The sequence below is a fragment of the Oncorhynchus mykiss genome, chromosome 11 (genome assembly GCF_013265735.2).
Source record: "Oncorhynchus mykiss isolate Arlee chromosome 11, USDA_OmykA_1.1, whole genome shotgun sequence".
Lineage (NCBI taxonomy): Eukaryota > Metazoa > Chordata > Actinopteri > Salmoniformes > Salmonidae > Oncorhynchus > Oncorhynchus mykiss.
Genome location: NC_048575.1, coordinates 23,635,888 through 23,662,084, shown reverse-complemented (window position 1 = coordinate 23,662,084; position 26,197 = coordinate 23,635,888). Strand labels below are relative to the sequence as shown.

The window sequence follows — 26,197 nt, the reverse complement described above, 5'->3', positions numbered from 1 at the left end:
TTTGTATGGCAAGAACTGTTTGAATCAACGTTGTTTCACGTAATTTCTTAAATAAATAACCAAAATCCAATGGCAGGGTGATATTTCTTTGATTTCACATTGAATACATGGAAGTTGACAACTCAACCAAATGTAAATCAAAACTAGACGTTGAACTGACATCTGTGCCAAGTGGGACCGTTGCTATTCCCAACAATAGGTAGAACATTATAATAATTTCACTGAAATGACTGAATACAATCTACCACCAATCTATGACAAAGGTACCAAGGGTGATGACTGGAATTATACAAGAGTGTTTTCCTTTTTGTAATGATTAATATTGACAGGATAATTGAAAATGACAGGATGTGAGTGGCACTGAAACTGTGCTGTTGGTTGAGTCTCCTTTGTTTCTACACAGCTAATTGGTAAAAATGTCAGTACGTTGGGCAATGCCACTTCCAGTATGTACAGTAAGAATCCGTAGGGGGTGAGGTCTTCCAGTAACAGGGGATAAGTGAACCATGACTTTGCAGAAAAGAGGGGGTGAATCATGACATTGCACAAAACAGCAAGAGAGGATTACTTCATGATTTATTTCTACTGGTGTTATCCACACAAGTTTGGACTGGAACACAAATGTGATTTTTTTTAAATACATTTTTTATTATGGTGGTGTAGCATGTGATGCATATTCTTGTGGTGGATCTGATTCATATTTCTGATTCACAGTTCAACGTCTCATCAGTCACAAGGACAAAATAATAATATATATATATATATATATATATAATATATATATTATGAGACAGCATTTAGAATGGGAAGAAGGGACAATTCATCCCTGCAGCGATGAGAATGCAGAATTAAGAAAAAAGTACTTCTGAATGTATTGAATAGTCTAACCGATTTTAAAGCAATTAAATATGTATTGACTACAATGAACATGCAAGCCACATTTATGAAAGCATACATTGACATGGATATCAACATGTAACAAAGAGGTTTAGGGGTTTGTTGTTTAAGGCAGTTTTGTAGAGATAGCCACATGGTTCTAGCTACGGTATGTGATAATGGTTAAAAGGGCTTCACGAAAATATTGCATAAAGGAAACATTTTTGAAAACTGCAAAAGAAAATAATATATTCTCCATCTACAGATCATGCAGCACCTCCAGTATGGTGGCGATAGACCAGGCCTGAGTCTCACAGCTGAAGGGACAGTACTGGCCATTCTCATTAGTCAGCTCAGGTAGACCCTTCCAAGACGATCTGGTGGGTGATAAAAGACAATACTGATTATGTGACAATTATAATCAATCACATAAATTGAGTGAAACAATAAAACAAAGTAATGTACACCTTCTTAAGGATAGGGGGCAGCATTTTCATAAATAGGATAAATAGCGTGCACAATTTTAACTTCCTGCTACTCATGCCAGGAATATATTAAATGCATATGATTAGTAGGTGTGGATAGAAAACACTCTGAAGTTTCTAAAACTGTTTCAATCATGTCTGTGACTATAACAGAACTTATGTAGCAGGCAAAACCCAGAGGAAAAACTGTTCAGAGTTTTTTTTTTTTTTTTTTGCCTGACCGTTCCCTCAGATGTCTTTGCCAAGGGATATTTGATAGCGTCCATTTTACAGTTCCTACAACTTCCACAGGATGTCACCAGTCTTTGGAATTGGGTTGAAGTTAATCATTGGTGCAACGAAGAAGAAGCACATCCTGGAACAACCTTACACTGTTGAAAGTTACGCAGGATGAAAAAAGGTGCATGGTTTGTTTACTTGCTCTATTGAATACAGATTGCCCCGTCTACAATTTGATCGATTATTATCCTAAAGTTGTATTACAAAAGTAGTTTGAAATATTTTGGCAAAGTTTATAGGCAACTTTTGAAATGTTTTGTAGTGATGTTGTGTTTTGGCAAGCAGTTTTTTTCTGGATCAAACTTGCTTTATAAATGGACATTTTGGGTATACATGGACGGAATTAATCGAAAAAAAAGGACCAATTGTGATGTTTATGGGACATATTGGAGTACCAAAGAAGCTGGTCAAAGGTAATGCATGTTTTATATTTTATTTCAGCGTTTTGTGCAGCGCCTGCTACGCTAGTTCTTTTGTTTACTACTGGTTGATGGGTGCATGCTATCAGATAATTTGCTTTCGCCGAAAAGCATTTTTAAAATCTGACATGTTGGCTGGATTCACAATGAGTGTAGCTTTAATTGAGTATCTTGCATGTGTGATTTAATGAAAGTTTGAATGTTATAGAATTGTATTTGAATCTGGCGCTCTGCATTTCCCCAGGCAATTGGCCACTTGAGACGCTAGCGTCTCAGTATCCTCAAGAGGGTACCTTTCACCTGAATTGTTGTTAAAACAATTGAGAACATTATAGCATTTGAAGTCACCTAACAAGTCTTTGTGCTTGTGTCTTACCTCTCGAAGTGGATGTTATGCCTAGAGAGGACATTCTTCACCAGGTACACAGTCTTGTCATATATATCTGGCCCCATCTTCTTGGCAAAGTACAGTTTGGCTCGTAGGAAATAGCCGACTGGCCAGAGCCACTCCTAAGAGAGGGAAACACACATTTACAGTTACCATAGTGCAGGGGCTACCAAACTTTATTGGCCCGTGGCCCCATCCAGGCTGTATCACAACCGGCCGGGATTGGGAGTCCCATAGGGTGGTGCATAATTTGCCCAGCGTTGTCCGGGTTTGGCCGGTGTAGGCCGTCATTGTAAATAAGAATTTGTTCTTAACGGACTTGCCTAGTTAAATAAAAAGGTGAAATGTAAAAACATTTTTTTTATATAAAAATATTAGTGATATTTTAAAAAAAGCACGACCGCACCATGCAAAAACAGTGATGCAATCAGCAGCCAATGTAACTTTTTTATTTGGGGCCTTGACAGTATTACAAATCAGTCAGATTACGTTGAAAGAATCTTAATCTGAAGTAAGTACAGCTTGAAGTGGATAAAATGCATCCCAGTACCACCCACGTGACTGCAGTGAAACATCACTCTGTGGGGGCTCCTAAACAACTATTGCCTGATGATCTTTTGAATTTCCCAATAGGTTTCTATTGTGAAATTCAAAAGATCATCAGGCAATAGTTGTTTAGGACCCCCCACAGAGTGATGTTTCACTGCAGTCACGTGGGTGGTACTGGGATCCCCTAAATCTGCTGTTGGAGCCCATTCAAATTAGCCCCAACATTGCCTTGCTAAATCTAGTTAATTCTCTTAAAATGAAATACCATGACTGTTTTCTCATTAGTTTGACATTTTATTTGAAATGTCTGATACAACATACTCTGGTGATATCGTTATCTACAGTGCCTTGCGAAAGTATTCGGCCCCCTTGAACTTTGCGACCTTTTGCCACATTTCAGGCTTCAAACATAAAGATATAAAACTGTATTTTTTTGTGAAGAATCAACAACAAGTGGGACAAAATCATGAAGTGGAACGACATTTATTGGATATTTCAAACTTTTTTAACAAATCAAAAACTGAAAAATTGGGCGTGCAAAATTATTCAGCCCCTTTACTTTCAGTGCAGCAAACTCGCTCCAGAAGTTCAGTGAGGATCTCTGAATGATCCAATGTTGACCTAAATGACTAATGATGATAAATACAATCCACCTGTGTGTAATCAAGTCTCCGTATAAATGCACCTGCACTGTGATAGTCTCAGAGGTCCGTCAAAAGCGCAGAGAGCATCATGAAGAACAAGGAACACACCAGGCAGGTCCGAGATACTGTTGTGAAGAAGTTTAAAGCCGGATTTGGATACAAAAAGACTTCCCAAGCTTTAAACATCCCAAGGAGCACTGTGTAAGCGATAATATTGAAATGGAAGGAGTAATACCACTGCAAATCTACCAAGACCTGGCCGTCCCTCTAAACTTTCAGCTCATACAAGGAGAAGACTGATCAGAGATGCAGCCAAGAGGCCCATGATCACTCTGGATGAACTGCAGAGATCTACAGCTGAGGTGGGAGACTCTGTCCACAGGACAACAATCAGTCGTATATTGCACAAATCTGGCCTTTATGGAAGAGTGGCAAGAAGAAAGCCATTTCTTAAAGATATCCATAAAAAGTGCTGTTTAAAGTTTGCCACAAGCCACCTGGGAGACACACCAAACATGTGGAAGAAGGTGTTCTGGTCAGATGAAACCAAAATTGAACTTTTTGGCAACAATGCAAAACGTTATGTTTGGCGTAAAAGCAACACAGCTCATCACCCTGAACACACCATCCCCACTGTCAAACATGGTGGTGGCAGTATCATGGTTTGGGCCTGCTTTTCTTCAGCAGGGACAGGGAAGATGGTTAAAATTGATGGGAAGATGGATGGAGCCAAATACAGGACCATTCTGGAAGAAAACCAGATGGAGTCTGCAAAAGACCTGAGACTGGGACGGAGATTTGTCTTCCAACAAGACAATGATCCAAAACATAAAGCAAAATCTACAATGGAAAGGTTAAAAAATAAACATATCCAGGTGTTAGAATGGCCAAGTCAAAGTCCAGACCTGAATCCAATCGAGAATCTGTGGAAAGAACTGAAAACTGCTGTTCACAAATGCTCTCCATCCAACCTCACTGAGCTCGAGCTGTTTTGCAAGGAGGAATGGGAAAACAAATCAGTCTCTCGATGTGCACAACTGATAGAGACATACCCCAAGCGACTTACAGCTGTAATCGCAGCAAAAGGTGGCGCTACAAAGTATTAACTTAGGGGGCTGAATAATTTTGCACGCCCAATTTTTCAGTTTTTGATTTGTTTGAAATATCCAATAAATGTCGTTCCACTTCATGATTGTGTCCCACTTGTTGATTCTTCACAAAAAAATACAGTTTTATATCTTTATGTTTGAAGCCTGAAATGTGGCAAAAGGTCGCAAAGTTCAAGGGGGCCGAATACTTTCGCAAGGCACTGTACCTACTGCATACCCCTTAAAAATATACATTTTTGTGTACATGGTGTGCTATTAGCATGCTAACACTCATTAAAACAGACTGGTAGAATAGCTAGCCATTGTTAGCATTCATTGGTTGAAGTAACTTTTGGAGTTAGAGTTTACTGGTGACTATGACATGAATATATATAATTCACAACATTTAGACAGGAGCTATAATCCAGTTACAATACAAAACCTTTTTAGTTTTTACTTTGTGTCATTATCGCTTGAATTCAGGCTTGGCTGAACTGGTTTCAATAGGGAAACATTTCTTCTGTACCCCGCTTCCATAATTTTAGTTGAAAACATCACTTTACAGTGTCGACCTGATGACTTTCTGTGTAGAAAAGAACATCCAGGTATTGACATTAAGGGTTGACCCATTGCCTGAAGCAAGTGAACTGAGCAGTCACATAAATTAAGCCTGCTCTGAGGTTGCACCATTCGGCAGGTGATTGAGTTTTTTGTATTAATAAATCATTCTAGTAGCCTAAAAACTGATCTTTGTGGTTCCTCCACATCGACAGATAATTTATGGAATTCATGGCAGTCAGCATGCAGTGAGAATTATTTAACTGACAACCAAAATACAAATAATTACAGTACTGATCTTCTTGGTTCCCCCTTATATTATGTCATACTAATACAATTGCTCAGAGAAAGAGATTTTCTTTAACAAGTAGTAAAACAAAGTCTAACAAAAATATAGTTTAATACTCCAGCACCCTCATGATGCTGTTGACTTTAACAAGGGCCACAGGACAAGTGGAAGCAAAATAGCCCCATAACATCAATGATGCACCACCATATTTTACTGTAGGTTTGAGGTACTTTTCTGTATATGCTTCCTTTTTGAGACGCCAAACACACAACTCGTGTGTGTGTATCCAAAGAGCTTTTTTTCTTCATGTCATCTGACCATAGCGCCGCCTGGAGTTTGATAAACGGCATTGGCACTTGGATTGGAACCGGTGCTATGGTCAGATGACATGAAAATAGAGCTCTTTGGCCACACAGTGGTGGGTTTGGTGTTGAAAAACAGAAGCATATGCAGAATATATACTGTAAAAAATATGTTGGATATTTGATGCTATGGGGCTATTTTTGCTTCCACTGGTCATGGCGCCCATGTCTAATTTTCATTTTCGGGCAAGTGATCATAATTTTTTTGGAAATCCCAACATACTATTGTCTTGCATGATGGGCAAGTGCCTTTCAGACCTTAATGTCAATCCCTGTCATCATTGCTTTCAATGTTCTTTTTTGCCCAGTTTGATTTGGTGCCTGGTCCTGTCCACTCTTCTAACGAGTCCTGCTTGGCTTCTGAGGATCGTGGAGGAATACAGAACGTCCATATTCATGAGAGTCTAAGCTTTCAGGATTGTGGTCATGACAGCATATAGCTTCAACCGTTCAAAAGTTAGAGCTACATTTGTTGGAAGAAAACAGAAACCATTCTGTTTGCCACAACAGCATTTAGCAGATGTTAGAGGTTACTCACGTAACCGCGGTTCTATGAACCAAGTTTCTCTGGCGACCTCATTTTCAAATCAGGTGACCCCACATGGGAACACGAACCCTAGTGTGGTACCATACAATCACCATTAAGTTCCTGTCTACTGACTAATGTTTATGTGGGCTGCAATAAATGTACTTACAGGTCCTTGATGGTAGTTGAAGCCCTTAGCAACATTGAAATTCTCACTATCCAGAGCATTATCGTAGACACCACAGTACTTCATGTCACTTTATGAGGGGAAAGAAAGAGAGAAAATGTTAACTGTGGGACAAGGAGGACAGGAATGAGATAAAGAATGACTGTGGTGCCAGAACTGGGTCTAGTCCAGCTTTTCCCAAACTCAGTCCTCGGGACCACAAGACGTGCACGTTATGGTTTTTGCCCTAACACTACACAGAGTTTGGGAAAGCCTGGTCTAGTCTAATGTGTGTAAACCCTACATGACGGACAGGGGGCGCTGTTTTGAAGCCCTGCACACCCATTTTTCTAATCTTCCACCATTGTAAAAAAAAGAGTTGAGAAGCTATAAAAATGCATTTACTAATGTCTACATTCATTTTTGCTAAATATATTACAGACAACTTAATAAATACTTTTAAATTATATTATGTGAACTGAACATATTATAAATATAACATTTACCTTAAAAAGGTGTATTTTTTGAGAGTACTACCGTTACTGCATGTCCCCACTACAATAAATATATTCCTAAATACCTGTCAATTTGTCCATTAAATAATGAATTGGAATACTATAGAATACCATTCGTTCCTACGGAGGACTGCTTCTTGTGAGGAGTACCAATGCGGTGGCCGGTGGCTTCAAAGCCTCTCATTGGCCAATACATAGCATCAGAAATCCAGGGTTTGTATACACCATTGGTCTAGTCTAGTAGGTCTCCAAGACTACTTTGTAGCGAATTCCTGATACGCCACCAATTTCGTAACTGTTGATCTTCTTGATCTGTCCTCTACCCTCTCTGCAGTTCTGAGCTGTCTAAATAAAGCAACAGAGTGAATGTGTTACTGTAAATGAGGGTATGGATGAAGCATCCCACTCACTCTGGATCTAACGTCTTCATTCCCAGGGGGCCGAGCAGCTTCTTCTCTGCCATCTCTAGTGCCTCCCAGGCCCTTTCCACTGTGAACAGCTCTGGAGCCTGGAGAACACAGAGAGAGAAGGTACACACAGAGCTGAGATACTTGACCTAAGACGACAACTTGTACAAGTGATACATCTTTGTAAATTGGGTTTGCAAGACTCAAATAATGTTCAGCACAAATACATTGGTAACCTCAGTACACCCACATTGAGAGGGTTAGTGTTAACCAGAGCACTGACTAGCCTAGTCTTTACAACACCGATGAGGTAAGTAGGTAAGCCTCATCAGTGCCAGATCGGCCCATATAGTAGGGGCCTATCTTCCCGTTTCTTTAGCATGAGGCAGTTTGATGTTGTCCATTCCTTGGACAGGACGCTAGGACATTAGTTACAAGGCCAATGAGGCAGTTAAAAGGAGCCGTGCTTACCACCACCATGGTGATAGCAAAGTTGGGCCTGAGCTGGTAGTCACACCAGGGACTGGAGGCCCCATAGCTGTCCTTGTAGATGCCTCTCTTGTGCACCAGGTCTGGGTGTTTCTCATTGGGGTCCTGAAGGTTGTGAGACACGTAAAACATCTTCTCAAAGTTCTCCTGGATCTTTCTGTTCCACTCTTCATAGGACACAGAGATGTTACGACCTAGAAGAGAACAGATATGTCTAGCTTCACTATGGCTAAAAAAAAACAGCAATTTTACAATTTTAGTGAGGTTATTGTTTAAAATACAAATTTCAACATCTGAAATTACTATGTAGTAGTATCCCAATTGTCATAATGGTCTAATTTTTTAACATTTGAGAATGTGAGAAAGCTGGGAAAAACATGAAGATTTGGGTTTATTCCAGAACGTACCATCACTAAGGATGGTGAGGGTTGCGTAAGGGAAGAAGCCGTGCGTATGAAGGTCCACTAACCAGCGCACTGTGGACTTACAGAGACCCACTATCTCCACTGCAGAGCCATCCCTGGAAGACACACAGACACAAACATGCACACCCTTGTGAAAACACTTAACTCAAGGGGAAAAGAACAAGCACTGCACATACTACAATAGAGTACTATGGATATGTAGGCTTGTCCTAGACTGAGTGAAGACAAGCAACTCTTTACCAAAGGAGAGGAAAACAGTACCTAGGTGTAGCTGGGATTCCTTTGTTATGAGCCTTGTCACTCTCTCCCATCTTGTCCATCCATGTCCCGCAGTTGAAGCGATTTCCTCCATAGACAAACCCAGTATCTTCATTCACCTTGGCCTCAACATTAAACCCTGGTAGGGAAAGACAAAAATCGGTATGATAAAACACGTAAATAGCTGATCAACCACGCCTCTAGATTTGCATGTGTGTGTAATGTGTGTGTGCGCGCGTGTTTATCTTGCCTTCATCGGTCATGTTGCGATCTATCTGTGGTCCAGCGTTCCTCTCCCTGAACTCCGTCCCCTGCATATGACGCGTCATCGCCTCATGAATGACATCATACAGGGGCTGGATCTGCAGAGTTAACATCACAGATACAATTTAACATGGGCAGACATTAAGGAATGACTAAATGGTCCTGTCTAAAAGTGCTTGTTTGAACTTTAACAATAAGCACATTTTTTTGGACTGCATCGTCAGATCTACACAGAGTATGACATATCAATAGGCTGCTATAACCAAGCTGTTTGACCCCAGACATGCCCTAGTCTCATGAGCCAGACTTAAAGTCTTGCGGTGACGAAGCGAGACCACCATGCCCCTTACTCATGCGCTGGCGGGCTGTAGAGTGTGTGTGTGTTTGTGTTTGTGTGAACCCACCCAGGCTCCAGCGGGCTGTGGCTGGGACACATTGGTGGGATACATCCTTGACACAGGGCACATGAGGATGTTGACTCCGTCAGGCACCATGTTGCAGTAGTCCTGGATGCACTGCAGCCACCACCATACTGCGTCACGGCAGTTATAGCGGGCGCCAGTCCCCTGTCCCAGCAGGTTGGGGATCAGGCCATACCTCAGGGTGCCAGCGAACGCCAGGATTATGTTTCTATGGAAAACAGTGACAGAAATTAAAGGATTCATCTTTATAACTCTGATGAAGGGCAAACAAAACACTGGTGTGAAATCCATTCAATTGTTTGGCAGCATCCAAGACCACAGGTGTACTGGAGTTTGTTACTTTTAAAAAAATCATACTTTAATTGAAATATATACCCATTCATCAGATAGGACACCGATGTTTTACTGGAGAATGTGACACGTACCTGGCCTCCAGGTGTCTTCCTGTCACCAGCATCAGACCTCGCAGTGCCATGAAAGTGTCCCGGCCCCAGCAACGGACCATCCCAGTCGCAAAATGAGGAAGACCTGTGACATCAGACAGACAACCATTAGCCAACCAGTAACACACACAGAGACAGAGAGTGAGAGCGAGAGAAAGAGAGAGAGAGAGAAAGAAAAAGAGAGAGGGAGCTAAAGTGTGTGGATGTATCTGTAAGTGTATAGACTGATTGGCTGGTCCCCAGTAGGGATTGCCCAGAATAAAGTTGTATTGAATTGAATGAAATGCCTTACCTGCAGCCAGTGACACACAGCACTGCTCTTTCTCGTTGGTAACGCCATTGAGACGGTAGGGCACGTCAAGCAGGGTGGGTGCCAGGGGGGGAAGGGCGGGGTGCAGGCCCACTCCACACATCTGTACTGAGCCCAGAGCTAACTGCTTCACCAGGGTGGAACCGGTCTGGATGAAGCTTAGAGAACCAGAGGACAAACACACAGAGATGACAAGCTGAATTTAGAAGTTTGAGGAATGATTTCAAGTTTCACCTTTCATTCAGAACAGAATTATTTTTGTACAATTGTTTTTTATTTTTAAGTACTACAAATTCAGATGTTTCTATTTCATTTATGAATAGGAATAGCTGGTTGTTATTCAACCTACTTTGACATTTTATTGAACACAATATCCAAGGCGGTGGTATAAGCCCCAACAATGATGGAGTCGAAGTAGCATGGCACCAGGTAGCGAGGGATCCGCTTCAGATAGGTAAACATGGCCTGGAACCACTTGCCTACCTGAAGGGACATCAAGAGACATATTAATTAAAACGGCAAAGCTGTGTGTGTCTATGGCCAGTTAGCAGGCTAAATAGACATAATCAATGCAATACAACAATGATGCTGAGTGTATGAGTGGTAAGGCTTGGTAAGGATCTGTAAAGTTCCAATTGAAGAATCACCATGGCTCTCAAAAACATTTGAGTGGACTCAAAGGAATAGACATCATCTTGACCAGATCTGGGTGCCAAATAGCAGCCTACTCTCTATGAACAGTAGTGCACTACTTTTGAGAGGTGCACTACATAGGGAACAGAGTGCCATTTGGGATGCCACCATGGTGAGGTTCGTCATGTCTTACCTCGCCCAGTGCTCCTCCCTTGATGACCAGCCGGTTGCTGACGTAGTCGATCATCCAATCGCCCCGTCTCAGGTTGTCACAGAAGGGGTGTCCCAGGTCGTTTTTGGGACGAATGTCCCCCATCACTGACATCAGACCTGTGAGTGTCAAAAGAGGTTACTCCATCTGACAAACAAACTCATCATACATATCCATTTCAATGTAATTAGTCCCGAAAAGGAGGAAGGGTAGCTTGGCGGTCCTGACTGGTAAATGGAAGATCATAGTTTTACGGTTCCCGGCACAAAACGGTTAACACTGCAATATGCATGCAGTAGGAGTCATGATTTTCCTGAAAGCCCCTCCCCCCCCGTTTTGTACCTTGCAGGCCTCCGTACTTGAGACTCATCCAGGAAGGGATGTTGTAGCAGCCTCCACCGTCCTCCTGCTCTTCAGCGTCACAACGGAACAGCAACACGTTCATGTCCGCCAGGGTCACCTTGGACATAATACTGGGAGGGAGCAGACAGGTAGGAAGATTAAATGTAGGCTGGATTAACATTTACCAGTGGAAGACAGCCTATGAAAAAGTCTTACAGCAGTTGCTTAATTAGTTAACATGTCTTATGTTGCAAATGCATGGGTCAGATATTAGCAGAGATATGGGCTGAGATTCCTTACAAAAGTAACCATCAATTTACCAAGTGAAAGAATTATCTAGAATATACGTACGCTGCCAGTGGAGTAGTGAGTATGGCTGGGGCGTTGTTGTCAGGCATACTGCCCGTCTTGTAATGGTCACTGAACTGGACCAGGTGTCTCCTCAGAACCCCCACCAGCTCCTGGGACCTGGGGTCCAGACTCACCCTGGGGACAAAGACCACGGGTTACAGACTCGTAAGGCATGACTCAAGAGTAGGAGTGCCGATTTAGGATCAGTTTTGGTTTTTCCGATCATAAATGCATATGGTATGGACACGGGGGAGACTCCAACTCCTAGACACTTGATATATACAGCACGTGAAATGACCTCAATAGGACAGTGTATTCTTACCTGAACACTATCACACTACCAGGGCTGAGGTGTTCGAATTCAATCTCCTGGACAAATTCACTGCGGCCCTTACACATGACATCATCCTGTTTCACAATCTTGCTGTCATGTAGCTGCAAGACAGTTGGAGTAGAAAGTGTTCACACCATCAGTGTCTTTCAAATTAAGTAGAATTCATATACAGGTGGTTAGACTGAAGAGACCTGAGAACAAAACCTGTTTTGTGCTACACTACACTCTGTAATTTACCAAGTGTGTATGAGACTACCATAACCATTCAACAAGAAAACAAACATTGCCAACTCTGCGACCTGAGCAAATCCTGGCCCACTTCTTTCAAAAGAAAGGAATGATAGACTAGAGGGATAAGCTTGCAACTAGTATTCTAAACCAGGGTGTAAAGTAGTAATTCCATGGTGCTATTCTCGTGTTACCTGGATGTGTTCTCTGATCTCTAATGTGTGATCAGGGAGACCGTTGATGCTCTTCCGGTCTTTCTGGTACGACCCAGCTATCCTCTCCACGGTCCTGGCCTCCAGTACCACCTCCTCTATTTTACCTGCAGGAGAACACAGTCGACACTGACCTGATCTGGGTTTTCATGGAAACTACAAAAGGAAGTGATATCAAGATGATTAGTGATAGATAGCCTACTGCGGTGATACTCAATCTGGCTCCTGGAGAGCCACAGTAGTTCTGGCTTTTGTTCTGTTGGCTGTGGCTCTACAGGAGTAGGATTGAGGGAAACTGGGGTACTGTACCTGGGATGCACATGGGGGGAACCTCCTGTCTATATTGATAGGTCTTGGGGTTCCTGAAGGCAGTGTGACACACAGCTACCACAGACTGGTGTGTGCTGGGACAATGTCTGGTTACTGCCACTATGTCCTCATCCACCTGGTCCACATAGACCTGCAAACACACACACACACGCTTCTTTGTTGTGTTCTTCAGTAGAAGCACTTACTCTGCAACTCTACAATTCAATATTCCCTCAAAAGTGTTTCCGCTTCTCTCAGGTTAAGTCCCTTGCTGAGCAATTCAGTTTAGTTCCCCATGTCCAGTTTCTGGATGGCCATTTTCAATAAGCCTGGTCCTGGACTAGAAAGCACTTTCCATCAAGATTCTGTATTGAGCATGCTTTATAGTCCAGGTTTAGGCTAAATCTGGATCTGGGAAAACAGTCAAAAGACATTTGCTGGCTGCCCATCCGTACCCATGGCTATGTGCCCAGTGCATGTCTCAGAGTGGATCTTAGAAGTCCCTCTAACCTGCGAGAAGCCCTTAGAGGCCAGTTCCTGGTGCAACTTGTTGAGTGCCAGTTTCCCAGCGATGATACCACTCTGGGAGTTCACCTCCCCTGCAGAGGAGGGCTTGGCCTCCGAGTTCCACTTTGGATAGAAGCGCTCCTCCTTCACAACAGAGATCTGCACAAGAACACACAGGAAGTTGGAATCAAACGTAGAACTAAACACTGTCCGTTTCATACATTGTCAGCAGTTTCAATATAGACGAGATAAATATAGAAGAGATTTTAGCTTACAGTTTTGTCTTTGAAGTGAACTCACTTTACAACACGCTCACAAACACACACACTTTTGATAATCATGGCCCTTATTCATACCTGGTGAGGGACCAGCTCGTCATATCCTCTAGTACTGCCTGTAGCACAACTGGCCATGGAGACGATAGCAGAGCTCGGGAGGGAGTCGTACACAGAGCGAATCTACAACACAGAAGAGGAATAGTAAATAAATAACACCAACAAACAGTCACAACATCGATCAACAATAACACTACTACAAACTCAGCAAAAAAAAGAAACGTCCCATTTTCAGGACCCTGTCTTTCAAAGATAATTAGTAAAAATCCAAATAACTTCACAGATCTTCATCTTCAATGAGCCATAAACAATTAATGAACATGCACCTGTGGAGCGGTCGTTAAGACACTAACAGCTTACAGACAGTAGGCAATTAAGGTCACAGTTATGAAGACTTAGGACACTAAAGAGGCCTTTCTATTGACTCTGAAAAACACCAAACGAAAAATGCTCAGGGTCCCTGCTCATCTGCAAAGACTTTACTCAACATTCAATTATCTGGCAACATCTCTGGTGGACATTCCTGCAGCCAGCATGACAATTCCTCAAAACTTGAGACATCTGTGGCATTGTGTTGTGTAATGAAACTGCACATTTTAGAGTGGCCTTTTGTCCCCAGCACAAGGTGCACCTGTGTAATGATCATGTTTATTCAGCTTCTTGATATGCCACACCTGTCAGGTGGATGGATTATCTTGGCAAAGGAGAAATTCTAACTAACAGAGATGTAAACAAATTTGTGCCCAAAATCTGAGAGAAATAAGCTTTTTGTGCTTATGGAAAAAAATTTATATTTTAAGTCAGTTCCTGAAACAAACCCTTTACATGTTGTGTTTATATTTTAATTCGGTATAAATACGGATGTTGACAAATTCCAGTGACATATTGTATACTACCTAATTAGGACACTCATTGTCATGGGTAACAACATACTGTACACTACCTGAATAGGGGACTTGTCATGGGTAACCCCAGCTACATACTGCAAACTACCTGGACAGGGCACTCGTTGTCATGAGTAACATCCAGGAACATGGCATGGGCGATAGAGGGCACCAGAGGTCTGAGGCTGGGCTGGACGAAAGAGCCCACAGGCTCTCCACCAAACCTGTAGACCAGCCTGCCCTCCTCATGACTGTCCCCTGCACTCATAGCCTCTGAGGAAGACAGAGAGACAGATTATATTGTTATTGTAGAACAGGCAAATGGTTATAGCCAATATGGTCATTGCAGTCATTTATAAGAAAACAAATAACCCAGGCTGATTTAAATAGTGAATGAATTCAGTTAACTTCAAATATTACCACCAACGGTCCTTTTTTAGCCAAGAGGCGATCAATTGCAGATTCATTCAGTTTCCAGTGTATCAATATTTTAGAAAAAAGGTATTTCATACCATGAACAAAGCCAATAGCCAACTTCACTAACACATATCCATGCCACATGTTGAAGCAAAACAGAAAACAGTAAACATGTATTTTTCTATTTCTATCAAATGTGTAGACTGGTCTCAGATCTGTTTGTGATCGTCAACTCCATTGCTCATTGTCAAGGAGTTGGCGAGACTGCACAAATAGACTGGCAGACAGGCTATAGATTAAGTGCCATTTGTGCATTACCCAGGCTCTTACCTCTGATGAGGGAGGTAATGGCCAGTCTAGTGACAAAGACATTGTCCAGCTCCTCGCTGCCCGTGAACAGCTCAGCCACCACATACAGGTCAGGCTTCAGCTCGCGAGCTCTCTCCAACATGTACTACACACAGCACAGCCACCCACACCACAGGCCAAAGCCAGGGCATGCAATGCAAGAAAGGCATGTGGGGGGGAGATCAGACAGAGATGAAAAAAGATAGGAGGAACAGAGGAAAGAAGGGGATTTAGAAAGTGAGATTAGATATGAGACAAGAGAGGTGGAGAGATGTGAAGGGGGACAGGCTAGGCAAGAAAGAGGGAAAATATGAAAACATCTCACACAGGGGGTGGGGGGGAGACATGCAAAGTGTCAATTACCATGCAACAAAATGTTAATAGAGGGAAAGGAGGAGAGAGTGGTGTTGGGAAAGGTAGTAAAGATATATATTAATGAAGGAGAATTTGATCAGGATAAGTATGATGAAAATATCAGATTCAAAGTAAGCCCGTGGCAGAAGAGGGGAATAAGATTATTGAAAGAAAGAAAGAGAAAGAAAGAAAGAACCAACATTTAGCATCATGCTCAGTCAGAATGCATCAGTCCAGTTCCCACAGTCCTACAGTACGATAAGGCAGAAGCAGTACCTCTGACCAGACTGGTAATCCCCAGGCGGTTTACAAACACATTGTCAATCAGCTCGCTGCCCGTAAAGAGTTCAGCTATCACATAGAGGTTAGGTCTGACCCCCCTGGCTGTTGCCAGCATCGCCTACAGAGCACAAGGTAAAACTTCACTTAGAGTGGTGACATGTAGCATTCATAAAGCCTTAATATGCATGATGATGTGTCATAATTCCCTACATAATAACATTAAGGGCTACATGGGGTTCAATTGTTTTGTTGAATACTACGTACATATTTATTTGACACTAGCTATTTTAACATTCTGAATACCCATGTAAATAAAGTATTGCCGTTTTATTTTATAGATATATACACATTTGCAAAATAAAAAAATAAAAACTGTTTTTTCACTTTGTCCTTATGGGATATTGTGTGTAGACTGATGAAGAAATTACATTTAATCCATATTAGAAAAAGGCTGTAACGTAACAAGATGTGGAAAAAGTCAAGGGGTCTGAATACTTTATGAATGCACAAGGGCAGGAACAGCCAATAGAATCTCACATTCTGAGACTAGGGGAACCCAATTTTGAATCTAGAAAACTTTTAAATATCTTCAGAAAGTTGTTCCCCGAGCAATAAAAATAAGATCATTTTTTAAAAAACCTTTATTTAACTAGGCATGTCAGTTAAGAACAAATTAGAATGTACAATGATGGACTACTCCGGCCAAACCCGGACGACACTGGGCCAATTGTGGGCCTAGAATCGAACCAGGGACTGTAGTGATGCCTCTTGCACTGAGATGCAGTGCCTTAGACCACTGCTCCACTCGGGAGCCCAAGAATAGTAGCTACTGTATGTTTCCATGAATTTGTCCAGTGTTTTTTTCCCCTCTACATTAGAAAGTTAGAAAATATTCTGAACAAAAATATAAAAAGGCAATATGCAACAAGTTCACTGATTTACAGTTCATCTAAGGAAATCAGTCAATTTAAATCCATTTATTAGACCCTAATTTATGGATTTCACATGACTGGGTAGGGGTGCAGCCATGGGCCTGGAAGTGTTTTTCCCCACAAAAGGGCTGGTCTCAGACAATCAAGCAGGTGAAGAAGACAGATGTGGAGGTCCTGGACTAGCGTGGATACACGTTGTCTGCGGTTGTGAGGCTGGTTGGATGTACTGCTAAATTCTCTAAAACGACGTTGGAGGCGGCTTATGTTAGAGAAAGGCACATTCTATTCTTCGGCAACAGCTCATGAAACATGGGACCAACACTTTACATGTTGCATTGATATTTTTGTTGAGTACAGATGCAACAATTTCCTGCTAGGGTGCATTTCCATTTAACTATCTCGCATCAGTAAAAACAGCTGGACATAATGACGTAATTATTTTTTTGTTTTTTGCAAGTGTCGAATAAAAACCACAAAAGTCAGCAATTTATTAATGTAGGCTGAATGTCCTCCTACCTATTTGTTTAATGTCTCAGGTAGCCAGCAAAAGCCAGCACAGATAGAATGCAACATTATTTTTATAGCCTAGTTGAAAAATTTGATAAAGCAAGCAGTAGACATTTAGAATGAAATGTGGAGTGGAGCTTTATAGTTATCACGTGCTCAGCGTACTATGACTTATTATGACTTCCAATGTGGCACCGTCATAGGATGCCACCTTTCCAACGAGTCAGTTCGTCAAATTTCAGCCCTGCTAGAGCTGCCCCGGTCAACTGTAAGTGCTGTTATTGTTAAGTGGAAAGTCTAGGAGCAACAACGGCTCAGCCGCGAAGTGGTAGGCCACACAAGCTCACAGATGTATACAATGTAAAAAAGAAATTGCCAACGTTTACTGACACCGGTCATATTCAGAGGGTGTTGCGTGTTCGTAAATTCATCAGTTATTCTGCGCTCTCGCACTCTCAGATGAGAGTGCTCTGAAATCGGAGTAGATAGCCAAAGTGAATTTACGAACGCACCCTAAGTGTATCACTGAAAATATTCACCAGGATATGTAGCTATGAATGATGCACCTACAGTCAGATCAGCATACTGTACCTCGGCCACATGTAGAGGAGTGGAGTGACAGTTGTCCAAGCGCACGCCCGCAAAGTGTTGGGCTGTGATCTCTGTATACTTCTTCATGTGGGCCCACAGGTAGGGACAGTCCGCTGGTTTCTCACCGTAACGCAGCTTCACACTGTCTCCCCAGCAGATCAGCTCCCTCCTCAGGTACACGTTAGAGCCTAGAGACAGGGAGGACACAGGGGAGTTGCACACCATCACACTAGTTGGGTTGAAATCAATGATATCTAAACCTTATATTAGAAAATAGTCACATTTCTCAAGGAAAAGTACATTATCATCTGGCATAGGATGGATATAACAATCCTAATGTACCATAAATCAAATGTTTTTATTTCACCTATAAAGGTGAAATAAAAACATTTGATTTATGGTACATTAGGATTGTAGGCAAGTCAGTTAAGAACAAATTCTTATTTACAATGACGGCCTACACCAGCCAAACCCGGACGACGCTGGGCCAATTGTGCGCCGGCCTATGGGACTCCCAGTCACGACCCATCGTGACTCAGCCTGGATTCGAACCAGGGTGCTTGTAGTGACGTCTCTATGACTGAGATAGAGACGGCCTTAGACCGCTGCGCCACTCGGGCACTACATATTTTCATGACAAGTGGTCAGTAAATACACAGGGGGTGTGAAAACATGTAGTGCCCGCGTGGCGCAGCGGTCTAAGGCCATCTCTATCTCAGTCATAGAGACGTCACTACAAGCACCCTGGTTCGAATCCAGGCTGAGTCACGATGGGTCGTGACTGGGAGTCCCATAGGCCGGCGCACAATTACAAACTTTTCAAAGACAAGTATGTGAATACTGAGCATGTTCTATCTGTTTAACTCGACCGGTCTGTAGAAATAGTTAGTTCTGTTCTATCAGCTGACCTGGCTCTGCAAAGTTCCTCAGGGGGTCGTCTGACATCACCCAGCCGTTGTGGGCCAGGAAGTGACACGCTTTGTCTGTCTGGCTCATCAGCTGCATTTCCTGGTCAAAGGTCAAGTTGTCCTCAAACGGGAAGGTGAAATATCCACACACCACTGGATGGTTCCTGGTAATAGGTCCCAACTTAGGCCCGTGGTCTGCAAGGCGTTCGTACACTACATTTCCCACAATGCAGTTGGTGGCCTGTTCCTCATGGTAGTGCATCTCCTTATAGCTCTCCACATTCAACTCCTCCAGTCTGTTCCTCAACCAGTTACAACACTCTTGGATGGATGAGGGCTCATTGCTGGAAATCAAAATCGAATTTTATTGGTCACATCCACATATTTAGCAGATGTTATGCCGGGTGTAGCAATATGTAACTATATGAGTGGCACAGAAGTATTTGTAGACCCAACAGTGGTGACAAAGCAAATCCCATCTTAAGATAAATCGGGATCATTGCTTCAAAGAATTCCTGTTTATCTCAAATGGGTTTAAAGCACCCTTGCAAAGTGTCTTAGCGGATGCAAAGATGGGTTAACAAGCATAGTAATTGTCTTATAGAAGGTAGAATACGCTACAAGAAAGGTGATCGGCATAGCAGTGACTCTATGAGCAGGTCTGCTGCTGTATTTATTATAGATCCCCATCAGTTCCTGCCAAGGCATCAGCTAGTCTTCCTGTGGTACAGTTATACATTACAGTACATTCATAACAGATTTCACAACATTAAGTGTGTGAACTCGGGCCTTTACTCTACTACTATTTATCTACTACACAAAATCCATGTGTACATGTGCGTATAGTATCGTGTGTTCGTATACATGTGTCTATGTTTGTGTTGCTTCACAGTTGCTGTTCCCTAAGGTCTATTTTTAAATCAAATTTTACTGCTTGCATGAGTTACTTGATGTGGAATAGAGTTCCATGTAGTCATGGCTCTATGTAGTACTGTGAGCCTCTCATAGTCTGTTCTGGACATGGGGACTGAAGAGACCTCTGGTTGCATGTCTTGTGGGGTATGTATGGTTGTCCGAGCTGTGTGCCAGTAGTTCAAACAGACAGCTTGGTGCAATCAAAATGTCAATACCTCCCACAAATACAAGTAGTAGTGAAGTTAATCGCTCCTCCACTTTGGACCAGGAGAGATTGACATGCATATAATTAATGTTAGCCCTATGTGCTCTCTGTAATGGTGTATCCTAAAGCGAACCCACCCATTGGGTATGAAGGTCTCCAAGGCTGAGGTCATGTCCACGGTGTTACCGAAGCGTCGACAATGGGGGTCCGGGAGGATCCTCAGACGCTTCTTATCCTCATTCTCTAATCTCACTGCTTTGCCTCCTGGGTAGAAAACATCAAACACAAAAATACTGAAGAAGATTAGTGCACCAGATGTTTAGTGCGAGCTGATTGCTACTTCAACAGTGGAAGCACAATATCTGGAACACAAATAACTTGGCTCAAAAGAGATATTAAAAACATCATTCACCATTCATCCCATTCAACATAATTCAATGTAATGACACTGAAATACAAGTCCTGAGTGGTTGGTAGCCCTTACCTGCCTGAAGCAGCTTCCTGAACTGTTCCACAGCCTTCTCCACGTTCACCTGGTAGAACTCCCACAGCTTGGTCCTGGGGTAGATCTCATCCCACAGGACACCTCGCAGCATCTACAAGAGGAGGCAATCAATCAATCCAACTTTGTCCTAAGAGGGACACTTGGGTTGAAAGTAGGGTTACTCAAAATATCTCTTCATTAATTGGATTGACAATTTTCCTATTTCAATACAGTACAAAACAGAAGGGTAACCCAACCAACTCACGTGGAGTTGGTGTTCATTCTCGATGTGAGCAGGAACACCATGGCCACTGTACTTCCCGTCTGCGATGTCACAGGTGAGGTGCCACAGAGCCCTGTCCAGCACCCAGGCTGGCTTCAGGTGAGGCGAGTTCACCAGATTATAGCCACACTCAGGGTGTAGACATAACCACCTACTGTTAGCAGCTAGGGAGAGAGAGGGGGCTGTTACTAACTGTTACTAGGTTGTAGCCATACCCACTGGGCACAGACGTCACTTCATTGAAATGACGCAGAAACAACGTTGATTCAACCAGTGTGTGCCCAGTAGGTGCAGCCACAACAACTTACTCACAGCTAGGAGGGAAAGAAGGTAAGTTGTTAAAAATGACAGAGGAAGAATGGATCCAACCCCAGTAGGGAATTCTCTCCAATGTCATGGAGTAAGACATATTTGGAACACATTCAACAATGGTCATTTGCGGGTCGTACTTAAGTACCAGAGATCAATAAACTTAAAAACACTAAAGGGGTAGGAGTTGTGCAGTGCACCCTAACACCGTTGCCCTTTACATAGGACAAACATTGCAGAGGCAGCTGTGGCTCTTGCATCATGGTCTCAGTTTCCTCGGTCAGCATTTAGCCTCTTCACATTGAAGGTCAGATTGAAGTATTCCCCTTTGCAATGAACCAGCCAATCACTCCATGACACTGCCTGTGTCCCAAATGGCACCCCATCTCCTATATAGTACACAACTTTTGACCAGAAGATAGTGCAGGGAATAGGGAATATGATGCCATTTGGGATGCATCCTGTGTCTTCAAAGGCAACTGAGTGAGGGGGGTTTAAAATGTTGCCACACTGCCACACCATGTTCACACCTTCATTAGTTATTGGTGCTTATGATAGGGGTGGAAAGATAACCATGGCTCCCCCATGTCTGCAGCACAATGTGTGAAGCTGAGCTTCTGATTACATTTTTGCCTAATAGTGGATTGTAATAAATGTGGTTGTTTGACTGTGCGCTCTCTGTGACATGATTATGTTTCAATTTATGACTAAGTGCTTCAACTTTCACCGTTGCTATGGACATCCAACACATGATTGTTCTATTAATTTGTACTGTTAGTGTTATCACAATGGTTACCACCATTGATTTGGTGACAAGAAGTCAAACATGTTTATTAAATCAGTATTTTCATTGTGTACTTCTAGTAAGGATATAGGATAACCTGCTGTTCACATACCATCTTCCTCTGTCCATTAACACGTGATGTAAAGGTTGCAAATCTCTCCTCGCATACTGGCTAATGCATTGGCAGTAGTCCTGCTGACCATACTTGAGTGGATGCCAAAGTCCACTACAACCTGGCACCAGTTTCTCTGTCATAACCTTTAGACTACTAGAAGGGCATGAGTCACCATGACCCTGCAATATATTCATGATACAATTTTGATAAATATACATGCATTTCCTTTTAAGCTGGACTCTTGGGTAACATTGTTTGTTTTGCTGTATAAAAACACCCTGTATTGGGCCTCCTGAGTGGGGTTCGATCCCGGGTTGTATCACAACCAGCTGTGATCGGGAGTCCCATAGGGAGGCGCACAATTGTCCCAGCGTTGTCCGGGTTAGGGGAGGGTTTGGCAGGGTGGGCTTTACTAGGCTCATCGCGTTCTTGTGGCAGGCCAGGCACCTGCAGGCTGACCTCAGTCATCAGTTGAAAGGCGTTTCCTCTGAACACATTGGTGAGGCTGCCTTCCGGGGTAAGCAGGCGGGTGTTAAGAACCGCGGTTTGGCGAGTCATGTTTCCAAGGACGCATGACTTGACCTTCGCCTCCTGAACCCGCTGGGGAGTTGCAGCGATGAGGCAAGATTGAAATTGAGGAGAAAAAAGGGGGTTAAACACCCCCAAAAAATAACACACTGTATTTGGTATATTTGAAAGGGATTGGGGGTAAGAAACATGGGACATTTTCAGTCAGGTATTGAGCTCTTGATATTTACCCCATTGCATTTTATGATGGGTTCACACCATGACTATGAAAGATTTACAAGCATATGTTTTGTGTTGGATTCTAAACTTGTGAAGTATGCACTTGTCCTTTTCAAAGATCTGAACATCCTGGACACTAAAGCCACTTGCTGTCCTGAAGATTATGAAGAGTATTAAGGCTATTTTAAAAAGGGAGCTACTACATATCACCTCTGCAAAGTTATATATTATATCAAACCCAGGTTATCTGAGAAGAGACTTTGCTAACCAATATTTTACTATCAGTCAGTCCTGCAAGCCTTCCCTGTGGCTTGGGAATAGTACCCAGAAGGTCACAGTCATAACTCTTCATGAAACATTATCTTCTGAAGAGCTTAGAGATGAGATCCCCTGTCTCTATAAATGGCAGCATGGATAGGTATGTTACATATCCAAGCGGTATGTTACATAGCCTACCACACCACCATTCACAAAATGGGAATGCATTCATCCTACAGTGTCGAGAGAGTGTGAGCCGATGCTCATGTGTAGAGTGCACCAAATGATGCCCTATTCCTTTAATAGTTCATGACTTTTGACCAGGGACTATAGTAGTGCACTTTACACTAAAACAATACCTGTATGGTTGTAGACCACGTCAGTGATGCAGACCATGTTCCACTCTTTCTTCAGTTTCTCCACCAGGTTGCCCACATCCATCCAGGTGTAGTTCTTCCCTTCAGTAGAGAACTCTGGGTTGAGCTCCAGTTGGTCGGCCAGAGAATAGCAGGAGCGAGACATCCCTAACTTCTGCAGCGGGGTGAAGTGGATCATGTTATAACCTATGGAGAGAGAGAGAGAGAGTTTAGATAAAAATATATTATGAATGAGAAATGTGAATCTATGAACGCACAGTAACAATTATGCTATAGGTACGTTACATGTTTTGCAATGAACCCAATGCGTGTCTGGACAGACAGATACTAAGAAACGGCAAACACTGCAAATATTTTTCGCAGATATTAGAATGGGTCAATGCCCACCAGTATAACCAAACAGATCTCAACCACTGTGTGATTATCCCCCAAACCACAACTCTTTGTACAGCACAATCTATACGATGAACCAATAAAGATGAACTCTGTATTTGTTAGTATCTGTACTTTTGAACTGCAGGCACATGATTAAGAACAAGCAAAAACAATTGCTGTGCTTTCAGAAATAATTATTTACTTCAGCAATTTAAACCAAATTAAATATGTGACAGTGTGACACTTATGAGTAAGGACAGGAATTTTTCCTGACCACGTAACCCGAGCAGGAGAAAAACCCATTTATATTGACGAAGACAATAGCCATGCTTCTGATTGTTGGCCAGCTGATTATGGTATCCCATTCTGCCCCTCACCGGTCTCCTTGGCAACCCTGAGCCTGTCCTGCCATTCGTCCAGAGGCCCCAGGCACTTGGCCAGGTATGTCTGAATGGCAATACAGTCCAGGGGTAGGACATGGTTATCAGCACCCACACGCAGCACTGGGTCCACCACTATGTAGCCACTACCAGTCTTCTCTTCAGTCCTGGGAATCACACAGACCACATCAGGCAATACAACAGGCAACGAGATCAATCAACAGCATAACGTGTATGGGATAAAAGGGTTGACTATTGAGGTTGAGCCCCAAAATCACCTGTAGGTTTGTTAAATAATAATATTTATTATTAGAATTATTATTAGGGTTATAGGGTGCTTATATAGTCCTGTTTCACTGCATGTGCAAGTGGGTAACCTGTACAAGTGTGAGGCGTGAAATGGAAATACGTTTTTTGCATATCTCACTCCCCCTGAGACACTCTCGGAGACTGGTGTCACAGACAGGGATTTAACTGTGATTCACCAGTTTACATTGTGACTCTTATGTCTTGTTTTCAATCAAACACATCATGATTAGATGTCAGAAATCAAAAAGAACAGTGCATAAACAGTGCTGGCTTACCACCACCACATATCTAGTACATTTTGATTCAATGTGAAAGTACTGCACACAGAACAGTGAACGGGAATCTATCTTGTACCCTGCAAATAACTAGATGTGTGTACACTCCTTCTGAACAAGAAACAGTGCTTTCTTACCCAGCACAAAAGTAATACTGGTAGGACCCTGCCACCTGCAGGTCCAGTTTGCAGTACTTGTCCGAGTCATCGTCTCTCCCCGTTGGGTTTATCCAGTTCAGAGGCCAGAACTTAAGCCGGTCAAACTTCTCTCCCTCCGCAGGGTAGTTAGTGTGGACCTGCACATGCCTCCCCTGCAGAGTGGGCCCCAACCGGAACTGGAGCTCAAAGCCTGATGGTACATAATAATAGTATGTCATTATCATTACATAATAACAAGTAATACACAAGCAGGATATGTGCTAAAAGCACTGCTGGAGTCTACAGTGAAATCAGAAAGGTTCACCCTGGACAATGACTGGAACTAATAATGTCCTAATGGGAAAATGTAAACTTGGATAACACATAGGCAGCTGTTATGGTGTCCTGCCAATCAAATGTGCATTAAAACTCAGTTTAAAAACAAATCCAATGTCTGAAGTGATGCCCGCCCAAGCAATTGATCTTGCCAAACAGTAGAAACAGTACAGCTAAGCCACAGAGAACACAAGGCCTTTTACCTTGCTATTTATAGCTGCAAACTTTTCACTAGAATATTTCAAGATAGGCTACTTCACTCAAGTGTCAAATGCATAGCAATGTTCAGCCCATGCCTAGCCTACCACTCCCCCATTAACTAAATGTGCATTTCAATGTCTATATTTTCAACAGCAGGAATAATATCCATCCTGGGGGTAAAATACAAGCAAGATAGCACCATACAAAAAAAAAAAATTGTCTAATAATGACAAACTTCAAATAGCCTATAATTCGCTGGGGGGGGGGGTGGTGTCTGTTCCAAAAACTTCGTAAATAACAAGGTTGCCAACAAACAACGCATACAAAGTTGTATAGCGGCAGAATAAGATACTGCAGTGGGCAGTTTAATTATCTTTTTCACTCACCACGTTAATTAAAACGTTAAGAATAAACTACGTGGTTAGTCGATACCTATTCTGCAGCTAGTTAGCGAGGTGAATTGGTCATGCTACTTTGTATGCGTTGTTTGTTGGCATCCTTGTACTTTACGAAGTTTTTGGAACAGATTGCTGTTGGAACGTTCCACAAATTATACCCAGTAGTTTTTGTTTGTATTATTCGCAAGTGCAAATGTGAAGTTGCCCAGGATTTGAATGGCCATTGCCTACATACCTTGCTCTAGTCGGAACAGAGTCCTCTCTAGTCGCTCCATGTCATTCAGGAACAGTACTCTGGTCTGTCTGCTTCGAACCATTTTGACGTTCCTTTTTTAGGGTGTCCTTTTCAAGCAGGAAGCGGTGCCCCCAGATTCCTACATGACACTCACTTCAATAGGGGGAGAGACCGAAGTCATGAGAGATAACGCCACCGTGTGAAAGAACACGCTATCCTGCAGCACA

At 42.6% G+C, this 26,197-nt stretch overlaps 2 protein-coding genes across 3 annotated transcripts in view; one reads left to right on the top strand and one right to left on the bottom strand.

Moving 5' to 3' along the window:
- Positions 1 to 559: 559 nt before the first annotated feature.
- LOC110535501 (glycogen debranching enzyme) lies at positions 560 to 26,186 on the bottom strand. 2 transcript variants are annotated; one of them, XM_021620533.2, is made up of 31 exons: positions 25,971 to 26,186; positions 24,801 to 25,011; positions 24,077 to 24,246; positions 23,307 to 23,510; positions 20,717 to 20,898; positions 20,452 to 20,563; positions 20,105 to 20,231; positions 18,848 to 19,191; positions 17,940 to 18,127; positions 15,904 to 16,027; positions 14,618 to 14,781; positions 13,646 to 13,747; positions 13,293 to 13,448; positions 12,783 to 12,933; positions 12,456 to 12,580; positions 12,022 to 12,134; positions 11,700 to 11,834; positions 11,349 to 11,479; positions 10,989 to 11,125; positions 10,512 to 10,645; positions 10,145 to 10,320; positions 9,835 to 9,937; positions 9,392 to 9,617; positions 8,974 to 9,085; positions 8,727 to 8,862; positions 8,448 to 8,560; positions 8,023 to 8,234; positions 7,555 to 7,652; positions 6,633 to 6,720; positions 2,436 to 2,569; positions 560 to 1,253 (listed from the first exon to the last, which is right to left on the bottom strand). In XM_021620533.2, exons 1-31 carry the CDS (start codon positions 26,050 to 26,052, stop codon positions 1,136 to 1,138), a joined length of 4,608 nt encoding a protein of 1,535 aa, XP_021476208.1. In that variant the 5' UTR covers positions 26,053 to 26,186; the 3' UTR covers positions 560 to 1,135. The 2 variants fall into 2 exon arrangements, with proteins under 2 accessions (XP_021476208.1, XP_021476207.1); XM_021620532.2 differs by lacking the exon at positions 15,904 to 16,027 and adding an exon at positions 15,256 to 15,379.
- frrs1b (ferric-chelate reductase 1b) overlaps positions 11,385 to 26,197 on the top strand; it is a 45,781-nt gene continuing 30,968 nt past the window's right edge. Inside the window, exon 1 of the mRNA XM_036935208.1 lies at positions 11,385 to 11,497. Within this exon, the coding sequence (XP_036791103.1) occupies positions 11,450 to 11,497 (48 nt within the window). The 5' untranslated portion in view covers positions 11,385 to 11,449. The remainder of the gene's footprint in view (positions 11,498 to 26,197) is intronic.

Bases quoted from the DNA above. Each gene is read 5' to 3' on its own strand.
- LOC110535501 (XM_021620533.2), bottom strand. From the start codon at position 26,052: ATGGTTCGAAGCAGACAGACCAGAGTACTGTTCCTGAATGACATGGAG. The intron at 18,128-18,847 runs GTCAGCTGATAG...CCCTGTCTCTAG, and splicing joins GAGGAACTTTGCAGAGCCAG to GCTCTAACGTGTACCTGAGG. The intron at 16,028-17,939 runs GTACAGTATGCT...TGTGCTCTGTAG, and splicing joins CTCCTCTACATGTGGCCGAG to GCGATGCTGGCAACAGCCAG.